Source organism: Molothrus aeneus, chromosome 1, assembly GCF_037042795.1.
Source record: "Molothrus aeneus isolate 106 chromosome 1, BPBGC_Maene_1.0, whole genome shotgun sequence".
NCBI lineage: Eukaryota > Metazoa > Chordata > Aves > Passeriformes > Icteridae > Molothrus > Molothrus aeneus.
The window spans coordinates 110,717,966-110,730,632 of record NC_089646.1 but is presented as its reverse complement, the minus strand read 5'-3'; the positions used below and the strand labels follow the sequence as shown (position 1 = coordinate 110,730,632).

At 40.5% G+C, this 12,667-nt stretch overlaps 1 protein-coding gene across 3 annotated transcripts in view; it reads right to left on the bottom strand.

Moving 5' to 3' along the window:
- MAPRE2 (microtubule associated protein RP/EB family member 2) overlaps nt 1-12,667 on the bottom strand; it is a 57,567-nt gene that overhangs the window by 3,061 nt on the left and 41,839 nt on the right. For 2 of the 3 annotated variants that reach the window (XM_066562969.1, XM_066562976.1), the window contains 2 exons: nt 9,402-9,541; nt 4,832-4,987 (listed from right to left, as the gene is read on the bottom strand). In XM_066562969.1, the coding sequence (XP_066419066.1) occupies nt 4,832-4,987; nt 9,402-9,541 (296 nt within the window). Of the gene's footprint in view, nt 1-37; nt 122-4,831; nt 4,988-9,401; nt 9,542-12,667 lie in introns of all 3 variants that reach the window. The other variant, XM_066562959.1, reaches the window with a different exon arrangement.

The window sequence follows — 12,667 nt, the reverse complement described above, 5'->3', positions numbered from 1 at the left end:
TAATTTTCATGCAAGGAAGTACAAAATGAGCTGTTACCTGAGCAAAGCAGCATCTCATAAAATTATATTGAAATGTACTTTCTTTACTTCTAATTGAGGCATATGCAGTACTGGTAATTCCCTAGAAGAAAAGTCAGCTTTCAACATTGCTATCTGTTATCTGTTCTGGTGAGTGAACGAACACTTTGAACAGTTAGACAGTGATATGCCAACATTTAGATCCTGTACCACAGCATCCTTATATCTGCCCATTTTCAGCTTGTCCAAGGTTTTCTGAACCTGTCTGCTGTAGTTTTCACACAATCTTCTCTCAAGGTTTAGATCACTAATTGGACAAGACACTTTTACTATCACCTGCTTGAAAAATTCAACACAGCCTCTTTTTTGAGGTCAGGCATATTACTTTCCCAAAAGTTTTACGTTTCCCATGCCAACTCCCATAGACTTGCAAACACATTTTCTTGGGGAGGCTGAGGGGAAGAGCCCCATATTCACTGACTTATAGAGCTACTGTAAAAAGCACTAATTACTAAGTAATCACTTCCCATTGTTTTTATTCTCAGTATTATCCAAAACTGTCTCTCTAAATATACATTCCCACTGGAAGATGAATCCCTGACACAAGGAAAGGCTGTATCCTCGCTGCAGGTGACACCAGTTATGAACAACTTTCAAATTACAGGCAACAGGCCTAGTATCCTGAGTTGACCTCAATGTTATCTGAGCTCAAAAAGTCTGGCTGACTTTTAGAGCATCCCTTCTGGACTGCCATTAAGCACAGCTGCATTTACAGCTTTCCTCTCAAGTGCTTTCCATCTTTCCACAGCACGGTTCACTGAAGAGATCCTTCTTGTGTATGCTCTGCCCTGCATTAGTACTGCTCTGCCCTAGGCAGTTCCAAAGGAAAACACTTTTCCAGCACACTGAGCTGCCATTCAAAATCCAGCATCCCCAGTGGGCTACTTCTGCAGAACTTGCCTGGCTCTCTAACTTTTGTTAGAAGCAAGCGGCTTGAACAACAAACTTTAACAAATTGCTACTGCTAAATTTTCAAATTTGAGGCAAAATCAAAATAAAAGGAAGGCCATAATTTTAGTTTCTCCACAATAGTCAGAGCAGCTTATGAAACAAATGAATTCCCTTCTGGCAGTAAAATACTTATCTAAGGGCAAAAGTAGAATAAGGTTCCTAACATTTGGAACAGCCCAATTTCAAATGAAAGCAAGTTTTCTATCACTCAGGTGCCATTCTCAGATAGGAGTCACGCATCAGTCAGGGCAGCTGAAGTTAAGCACGTTTTGGCCCCTTGGGGGAAATGATGCCCTTATTACATACAGTAGGTACATCATGTCAAAACAGTTTTGTGAGCAAGTACCCAAAAACTGCAGCTCCTGTGATGGGCTGCAAGGGTGCAGGATGTGCAGAGAACAGGAGGTTCACAGGGAGGAGCTGACAGCTGGGAGAACGTGACCCTGCCCTGCAGGGTGAGAAAACTGAAGCTTCTTTAGCCGCAGTGAGTGATGCTGCCTTAACCCCATCTGTCCTGACCCTCCTTCTGTGCTGAGGTGACCTGCTCTGGAATGCACATGTTCCATAGGCCTTGGGAGTGATGAGATGCACTGTTAGAAAGCCCACTTGTGCAGACTTTATGGGTTATGTACGTGCTTTCCTCTCATCTGTACAACAGGAAAAGCCTCTAAGCACAGGGAGTGGAATCTATTCCACAGCTCTGAAGAGGAGTGGTGGCCCCTATTTTGTCAGGTTTATCTTTAATGGAACTAGTGAACCTTATAATGTAACTACCTCAGAAGATGTTTTGAGACTTGGGACATGTTTTTCAGTATGTAGAGCTTGTATAAACACATGAAATGGGAACCATAGGAGTCCAATTACACTGGGACTGTGGAATCTCATTGAAAAGCATCCCCTAATAAGGAAAGTAGTGGAAGATCTATTTAGAGCATTTATTTCTGGCTTGAGCCACATGACCATGGTCATCTCTGTCTCCCATGTTGAGAGATGGTCTCTTTTGACCCTTAGGTCTACCTGCTTCAAACTATTCAGGTGTGCCTGTAGACTGAAGAGTTAGACTATGAAAACTTGGTGTTGGGGAGGGTGGGGGCCTTTTCCAAAAGTAGCAGCAGATATAGAATCTGCTAGAGCAGAAAGTCACCAAACCAGCTGCATTTTGAGCAATTGCTGTTGGAAACTGAGCAGACCAAGTGAGATGCCCAACATGAGCAATTCTCCCAACTTCTACATGAACTGAACCACAAGAGCCTGTGTAGGAAAGCAAAAGCTTTTCTACATGACCAAGTGCTTTACACACTGAGAGCACACATCTCTCCACCCCTCACTGTTTTCTGGCAACTTTGATGTTTTTGATGAAGGACTAGGATTACAGATGACCAATTCATAATTAAAAATTACAAAGGCCTACAGACTGATCAGACAAATGTTAAATGAGAGTAGAAGATATGATATCCCTCTTGCCTAAGCAGAGACATAATGGTGAGGTTTAAGCAGAACCATAATAGGGAAAAGAGAAGAAAGGCTCTAAAGAGAAGGAACCAACTGGATTGATATTTGCACTGCTCAAATTCACCAGAATCAAACAAAAAAAAGAAAAAAAAAAGAAAAAGAAAAAAGAAAATGTTTAGTCTTAAAAAATTAGTTCTTACTGAACTAAGCAAAACAGAAGCTTAGGAGGTGACATGACTGAAACTACACTATAAACTGAAATTCTGAGAAAAATAATTACTCCACTTCCCACCCCAAGACATGAACCTGATCAAAATCTCTTCAATGCAACACTACAATAATCAAACACCTGGGGAATGATTCTTTGAGGGACTGAACTCTATACTTGCATTTTGAATCATTCTGCACACAATTCACCTAAGAGCCTCATGGCCTGACTAAGAAAGCCTAATTGCTGTCACCAAGGGATTAACCTGCAAAATACTGCAAGATAAAGAATTTAGCTTAGGACAAATTCTTTACAGAGGAAGAGAGAAAAAAAACCAACTCAGATCTGAAGGGCAAAGCAGGACAATAAGAGAGTGAAGTCCAAAACCAAAAAGCAGGCAGAATCTGAATCAGCACTAAGCTACAGTCCTTGGCTTAGTGCTAATACATTTGAGTCTTTCCTCAGCAAGTCACAGTCCATCTGTTAAGCTGAGGAGATCAAGCCTCCCACCAAAAGGAACAAAAAAATTGTGTTAGGAATGGCCTCTGCATTCCTCTGTGGAGGAGCAGTGCTCTCCTGCTGCAGTGACACACCCAGTCTCCAACAGCAACCACATTTTAGATGAAAGCACAGTTGTATGTAGTTCACATGCAGGCATGGACGATGATTTCATCAGAGAGAGGCTTGGAGGGAAGAAGCAGATATAACACTGGGAAATGGACTGAAGTAGAACGTTTTGTAATGTGTTCTGCCAGTAAGGAATACTGCAGAAGGAAAAGCAACAAATGCATTCCTTGATGTGGAACCACTCTGCTATTTAAGCCAACAGACAGATAGATGTGGTAGGGGTATGGGGAGAAGAGGGATTTTTCTGGCTTTGCTTTATAAATAAATCACTGCTCTTGAATCCAGAAGACATTTTCCCTGACCACTATATATATGTAACACTTTTACCCTGTTATCACATGCCTGGCAAATTTGTCTTATTGTTTATTCCTGTGAAAATAATGGTTTCCTCCTCCTTTTCCTCTCTAGCACTCACTCTGCACTGCTGAACAAATCCTCTTTGCCTTGTCACTTCTCATCTGAGCAGTGGTACCTGTTAGCTTCAAACTTGTGGTTCTCTTGCACCTAACTTTCAAACACTTAGGCCCTACATTGTCCTCTTTTAGAAAAAGTATGTTGAATTAGTAGTTCCTCCAGCACTAGTTTTGATATAAAACTAAGTCAGCTGACTGCTGCTGCAACAGCTTTCTGGGAGCAGATGTAAGAACAGCCTATGGTACCACAGTGCTGCCAAGGGATTAAGTTGATGCTTGTACGCTCTGGAGCCAAAGCCTTCCTCCACTGGTGCCTGAAGGGTCAATTGTCAGTACAGTCCATACAGGGATTTAGTTAACATGAATGGGAGTAGTTCATCTAAATCTCCACTGAATCATTATCCCTGAATGTCTCTGAGGAATTTAACCAGCACCCTTTGCAGCTTCTTGCTTTGTTCAGTGTCTACAACATTAAGTCTAAGATGCAATGAGATTCTTGCTTAATCTTGCAGACAATACACTTCTGAAATTTTGCTAATAGAGGATTATTTGGTTTGCACAAGAAAGAATTTTGCCTATAGCAACAGGATAAAAAATGCTAAAGAGCATTATCTTTGTAGATATAATTATGTATTTGGCAACCTGCACCACACATATTCCAACACATGGGCCAGAGAAGGTTCACAGCTGTAGACAGCGTACAGCATCTCTGCCAGAAGTTTTGTGATTTGCAACACACTAAAGAACATGAGTAAAAGACTTCATGCACATAGGGGGAAGATGAAGAAAACAAAACAGGCTCAGAAACATATGAAATCAATTTAAAATTGTGAAAGAGACCCTCCCCTTTTAGATAAAGCTCAGCAAACCCAGAATACAAAACCTACACTGAAGCAATGAAAAGCAACAAACCTCCTGAATCCTCCCCTCAAGCTAAACGTCTGTTGTTTGCAATTTCAAATGCAAACCTCCTTTTTGGGGAGGAGTCACAGGAATCCTAGCTGCAGTTCTAAATACAGGATATGACCCAATACTACACCAGTAAAATTTTATGCAATTAAGCTTTTTTTGTTGAGATAAAAACCATTAAGCTTCAACTTACATGTTCATCTGAAGCATAAAGGACTTCCATTAGCCGATTGACAAGGTCATTCTCTCCCCCATGTTCTTGGCAGAGAAGTTCAACCTCCCTTAATTTGCCAAAATAGAAATCCCTTTCCTTCTCCACGCCTTCAAGTGCAAGCTTTAATGAATGTACCTGCATATAAACCAAGACATGATGCATCAGTTTTGAGGTGCACTACAGACAAAAGAACACAGTCTAAAATTTTGTATGTGAAACCATCTTAAATACATATTTGATTTTATAGCTTGAAATGAAGTCCAGTTTTCTTTCTGCAGTGCTAAATTGAACCTTACCCCACAGAGAATCAGGCTCCCCCACTAATCCCCCTGGATACTCCTTAACCTTGACCCTAAAAGGTCAATTTTCTCAGCACTCCTTTAAACTGAAGCTCAAAGCAGCAGTGAGGAAATCAGGGCTACCTAAGCCATGTCTCCTAACAGGATTGCCAGAAATGTCATATAGTGGTAACTAATAAAACTTTCAGCTCAGTACTTGCATTATTTTGCCTGGACAAATGTGTAGTTGTTGGGAAACCTACAATGTCTCCTTGCCTAAAAATACATTGAACTAGCAGAGGATGGAAATAATCTAGTTAGGAAATTAAAAGGTCCTCAAGTTACAAATGTGCTATTGCTGTGTTGGTTTTCACCTCTACTGTTCTGCCTCCTCACTTACCACATTTCACAAACCTGTGTTTCAGCTCTCTGCTGCCATGACTGGGTGTACCACAGGCTACCTGCTCTGACTGATGTGCTGTTTCTACCAACAAATTCTCTTAAATGCCAAGTACCTTTCTCCTTGCAACCTTGTTCACAAGAGTCTTCAAGCTATGCTGTCAGCCTCAATTTTACCACTAGGACTGCTGCAAATAATTCATGGGCAATGTAGCTGTTAATGATTAGGCTTTGTATAAATCATGACAGATGCTGCAATATATTTTAATACATATATATTTTTAAAAGAGAGGTTTTGTGAGGGCATAACATATAAACTTCTGTCTAATAGGGTATACACAATCAGGAAAACATCTAAGTGGCTCAGAAATTCAGAGGACAGCAGCATAAAAACCAACAGAAATAATCACAGATAAAGCTGTCAACAGTAAACGCACTGACCACAATCACATCCAATTACAACCAAACATTCACATTTTAAATCCTGCAATTATACAAATGATTTTCTAAATAAAACATGCTAAATAAATGAAATCATACCAGACTACATTTCAGTGAAGTAATACGATTTAATAGAAACCTCTGTGTTGCCAGATCTACTGCAAGTTAATTTATTTCCTTCACTAGTCAAAATACCAGGAGAGTTCAAACAATGCTTTGATAGCCTACTAAATCCTTTCAGTTTGTTTTTCCATGACTGCTGAGCTAGGGATGCCTTTTTCTGACCTTTGATTGCACTCTCAAAGGCATCAAGCAGCAGAACTGACCTGTTACCAGAGCAGGATCTCAGGGCACCTCATTTATGCACTAATTCATTTCTGACCAGCTGTCTAAGTGTGACACTCAAGTCTTCCTTGACAGTTTGAATCCATTACGGATATAATGACCAGTCACCTTAAAATTAACTACTTTTTTACAAAAGTAGGCATAGCCAAATGAAACAAGAGTTTACAATATTCTGATCTATAGATGAAGACCTCATAATTAGGATGTGCCTTCTGGAACTGCCACAGCATATTGCTTGAGAGCAATGCCTGAATCCAGCCAGAATAAGAATGTAACTGCTTCCAGATCTCTTGCTCTGTGCTTGCTAGAGCTTGGGAAAACAATGAACTTCAGCTGAAAAACTGGCAGCTAATAGCCGAGACTATCTCCCCTTCTGACCTATTTACTATGAAGACATTCTCCTGTTTTCATTCTCTCACATTCATGCTGTTTAAAGAAACAAAATCATTGAGCTATATAAACATATGAACAGACTTAATTAACTACTGTATATAGTAAACATTATTATAACCAAACTAGATATGCTTCCCTTCAGCTCCAGCTACCTGTCTGTGCCACATGAATTCATATTTCTTCACACACTTTGCATATCTGCATCTTACTTTTTCCTTCCATAAGCATGCCAGAAGGCTGACACTTGAGGAACAGCTCATGTCAGCTCCCATGCTCTATTTCTGGACTGAAAGCACCCCTCTGCAACCCAGTTAATGGGTGCAAAGGCAGCAGTTCCTACTGACTGGACTTTTCTCTGCTGGCATTTACTGGTAGCATGAATACTCACAGGGCTGCAGAGCCAGGCTGCAGATTAGGCCCAACTGTAGGCAAAAAAGCCACAATGATGCTGTTTTCAGAAACTACATGTATACCAGCACACAGCTAATAGTTCCTGGGACCATTCTCCATCTGTAAAAGTCCCTCTCTGTATGCAATAGCCCCTGGTTTGTGTTGTCACCTCAGCTGCCCTCAGACACTCTTTGGGAGAGAGTAATTTCAATGCTATGGGTAATCAAGTTCCAGTGCAGAGTGACACTCCTTGGAATTTAATTTTGGAGTTTAATTTACTGGCACAGTTTGAAGATGATTTTAAGAGAAACTTTAAGATTGTAGGGAGCCATTCACTGGCAAATGTTAGGGACGCTTACAATTATTACAAATAGCTCATTAAGCTACACTATGGTAAAACATAGTGTACAGACATCCCCACTGATTAAACTTTTCTGCTACAGATTGCATGGAAGTTCAGATGTTTCCATCTCCTTCGACTGCTATCCATGAAAGGAATGAAAAAACTATTAGAGCCACATAGGACCCTGATATCCAAGACACAATTCAGCATTTCTTACTTATAATCAACACAGAAACACAGTAATGGTGGCTGCTACCTCATCTCCACAACTGCTGCAGAGTAGTAAAAACCAGGCAATTTGGCTCTTGCAGCATGTTCACGCTGGGGGTCAGGAAAACCTGGCTCAGAGCTGCTTGCAGCATAGCTTTTTTGGCTCGTGTAATACGGCACGGTTTACAAGTATCCATTAGTGGGAAATGAGATACCAAATGCTGTCAGCATTAAGAAAAAAAGGCTTCCATACCATTCTAGCTAGATGATGTCTCTTAAAAACTAGCTATTAAGGAATCAGTTTTTCATATCCTCAAAATTTCTTCTTCTCTTCGGTGATGGGGGAAATCACCAGTTTTCCTTCAGGGTTATTTGTATATAAAGCTTAAGGTTTTCACACATGGAACGTGCTAGGAATATGTTAGCAGTGGATGTGATAGTGACTGTCTGTTTCAGTAAAGATCAAATGTTTCTATGTTGCTCAGATGCCAACCAACTCTTCCTCCTGAAGCAAACACATTCTGACTTCTGAGTACAAATGTTGTGGTTTAAGTTGCATTAAGCTGACATTTGAACTCTGCTCGACACTGATTAAAAAAAAAGGATTCCATGCAAAATATATACATCCATTCCTTGTGCAACATTTAAAAACTTTTCGGTTACAGCAACAATCTAGAGCCCATTTGGAAAGCAGGAGGATCCCATTGTGCTCTCTGCTGCTCAGAATGATACCCTGAATCCACAGAAAGCCATGTCTGGGATGTGGCTATCCATCCACCACCTTTCAGTGTACAACTCATCAAAAACATGCAAACAGTGCCCCAGCAAACTGAAATCATTGCTGTTCAGGTCAATGAAAGTCTGAAACTGAAATGTCCTTAACTGCGGAAAATTATACTTGATTCAGAATAATGACTGCTTCCTGAATGCAGCTGCCAGGAACTCTAAAATACAAGTTTTTTCCTCTCCATTTTCCCTCACCAAGGACAAATACAGAGATCAGGCCTCATATATAGTAGTGGCATTTACACCATTCTGACAGCACAGTCTTAAGCCAGATGCAGGTATTTATTCTTGTCCAGTGCAGACACTCTTGCAGTTCAGAAATGAGAGAATGGTGCAAAGCTCCAGAGCATAAACAAAAATGAAGCCCTTACATTCCTAACATTACAGAAATTCTGAACTTTTTCAATTATATCACAAAACATTATTTAGTTATAATATAACTATGTATTCTCAGAAAGGTAGATTGCATTTTTAAATGAAAATGGTGTGTTAGCTTCTTTAACACCTTCCTTCCAGAAAGCAGAGCATAATGCTCTAGACTCACTTTAACTGCAAATCTCTTAACACCTTGGTATGATAAACAGGCTTGTTTTCTCCACAGTGGCACATTAAATGATTTATTTCAAATTAGTAATATACAAGAGCAAAGACACTATTCGGATTTTTCCTATCCAGGTGAAATAAAAGATATATTTCAACATCTAATAAAATTACCATGCTTCAGCAAGACTTACCTGTCACTCCTAAGATCATAATTTAAAAATACTGGCAAAAATCAGTCATCTCTGCCAGACATTATTTTTTACAATAAATCTCTTCTTTTTTTATTTCTTTCCAGCTGAACTATTTCCACTTTTTGTCCCTTCGTAATTCTGAAGAGCATCATTCATCAGAAGACAGTATTAGATTTCATGCCTGCCTGTGACAATGAATGCATCTACTTTTGAGCCTAAAGCAAATTTACCTGTTCACTGAGCTGTATGACTTGAGTTTCCAAATCTTTATCTGATTTGGATGCTGAGCTGCTTGGTGTAGCTTTTTTTGCTGAAGATGGGCGAGAAGGTGTTGATCCTGGTTTAGAAGCTGGACTGGATTTAGCAGCACCTGAAAAACACAGTAAATAAGTAAACATTAAACAAGATTGATCTCTATAATAAATGCATTCCTATTAACCTGGTACTGAAACACAAGAATTGATTTCACAGCCATCCATCCTTTCTCTTACTTCAAGGTGACAGTAGAGGAAATTCCACTGCTGTTATGCCTTGGGAAAGGAAAACCCACATTTCCTACCAAACTGAGTCTGCTACTGAGAGTGAGGCAACTCTAAAACCAAAATAAACAACATCACACCAGGAGTAGAAAGTTCCCTTAGATCTGAGCAGCTTTCAGCTCAAATAAAATATGCTGTTAAAAGAGCATTCCCCCATCCCATTACTTAACATACGCAGCTATCCTCAATTTCCCTGGAGAAAGACAGAGCTGAAATAGTCAGCTAAACTGTCTCTGTGCTTTTTTTCATTTTGAAATGTAAACCACCCTGAGACAAGGGCATTGAAACTCAGACAGAGCAGAATTAAACCCATTGGTGAACTCACAGTTGGCCACAGTGACCAGAAGATGTGTTTTGATATCCTTAGGTTTTCCTATTTCTTTTTAATTACTTGTGCTGCGAAGCTGCCAGAATATGGAGCAACATCTTCACCAGCAAAAATGGCAAATAATGAGTGTATACTCAGTAATGAGTGCATGACTCTTTTCCCACAATGACTTGGCACATAAATGCCCAAGCAGAGCAGCAGTTGTGTGAAAGGGTTTGCAGTGCCTTCACAGGAACCTCCCAGGCAGCTCCTCACACCTTGCTCTGCCTCTCCACCTTTCATTTCTTGATGCTGGCTGTTCCTTACAGTCACTGAGCCCAAACACAAGTGCCTGGCTCACAGCTCCTCCCCTGCCTCAGCTCCCACAGGCACTGCACTCTGCCTCGGCCTTTTCTTATTCCCTCCAACAAGGAATAAATGCGAGATGCACTGGAGGGACATCTGATACCAGTTTGGTTAAGAAGACAAAACAGAAACCCAGCCTCCCTCTGGCCTCTCTGATTTATTAAGCAGGCAGGCACGTGAAATCAGAGGTCCTGCTCAGCAGCACCCATGTTCATCACTGATTCCTACAGCGAGCAAAACACAGTCATCCAAATGTGCTGACAGGCTCCATGCCATCCTCCACCATCAGATGCTGTCAGTTCTGAACCCTGAGCCACACAGGAGACAGCCCTGATCCAGCAGGCATCCAGCTCCCAGCTGAGCTCTGAGCTTGCTGCTCACCACTTCCAGAGGGGTTTTGCCCAGGCTTTCTCAGCAGCCACCTTCTACCCCACACCTCACCAGCTGCTCCTCCCATAGGATTACTTAATTTATGGCACACCACAAATTGTTCTAAGTTGTCATTTCCACAATGTATCCCCAGTGTCAGAAAATGCTTTAATAAAGCAATTCTTTGTAAAACCAATGTATTTTAAAAAGCCATTACTAGGAAGAAACTGCAAGGAGGCAGGGAGAGGAAGAGACAGCCTGCGGGGCTGTCCATATGCCCAGACTGTGGAGCTCACAGAGTCTCACTGACCTAGAACTGTGACAGTAGTTCATTGAAGGAGCTGGAAAGGGATGGGGAAGGAGAGCAGCAATGGGTTATTCAATCAAACTTAAGCCTTCCTGATTTAGTCACAGGCCTCCCTCTGTAGAAAGAATCTCCTCCCACCCCTATGGATAACTCTGTATTAACTGGGTCACCTAAAGCCAACAGAACACAAACAAACAACTTGATAATTCAGTTAGCATGTGTAAACATTTCTGTGCAAGACAGCCATCCTCCTTTTCTATGCTCTTTAATATAAGACAGATAAGGGGAGAAAAAAGCATGCTGGTGGGGTTTTTTGTGGTTTTGTTATGGGTTTTTTCGCTTTTGTTTGGTGTTTTTTATTTTGGTTTTATTTCTTTTAGAAACTGGTGACTCCAATAGCTTCCATGTCTGTTGCATACACAAACTCTTCTCTAGTAGATTCAGATGTAGTACACAGGCTTGATAAAGTTGGGAAAATTCAGTGTTGTGTATATGTCTGAAATTAGACTTTTTTCACATCCTACTTAGACCAGCAAAGAATAAATAATTTGTTGAAAATCATTAATAATGTTTTGCTGCTATTATTCTTTATGAAATTGTCTAAACTTTACCATTCTGCCTTCAATGCTTTCAAGGTTCAGTCCATATTATAACTATGTAAAAATCAGCTGGTTTAGAGCAGGATTGCTAAAATGTTCTCAAAGCCAGGAAAATAATTTTCATTTGGATTAGCAGATGAACAGAAGTAAACTAGTGTCAAAATATGCAATAAGAACACACACATGAAGTAAAATCACTTTGACTCTAGCATTCTAGCTGGGTCTCAAGTTATTTAATGACCAAAGCAGCAACATTTACTTCTTATTGTATTCTGCAACTACAAGATGCAGGTTCAGGGTATCAACTGGCACAGAGAGACCTAAGGAAAGAGCAGGCACAAACATTTGATCCCCAGGTATTCTCTCTAATTTGCAGCTGAGACGCCCTCCCAGAGCATGCTGAGCAAGCCTCATCCCCAGTGCCTGCAGCACTGACATTGGCATTGTGTTCTGCCCTCCTTTGAAAGCAACAAAGCCCTTTGGATTTCTACAGCAAAGTGCCACTAAGCTTTATAAAGTCCAGACAAATCAAAAGAAATCAACTTTTGCTCCACTGCTCAGGATCGGCTCTTAAATGACCACAATATTCCAATTTCAGCAACACAGATAAAAACCAGCTAACTAGTGACTAGGAAGTATCAGCAACAGCTGGATAGAGCTTAATTGCACCAGAGAATGGTCAGGGATTTCTAATTTAAAATATCCTGGAAGGAAAAAAAAGCCTTACTGCACATTTATTCTAAAGCATTTGTTTCATAATCAGCCCAGAAGTAAGCTTCCATTCAAGCAGAAGCCTAATTTCATAAAATAATTAAAGGATGCTGGTTGGTAGAGTAATGCAAAGTACTTGAAACAGCCAGATACCTAAACAGAGACAAAAGATCTTGATAGACTTAATGACTTGGTGTTGAGCAATGGTTTTGCAGTCAATTAGTGCAATAACGGAATAACTCCTAATGCACTGCTCAGAGGGACTACATAACCCAAGCAGTTTAAATTCTTTCCAACA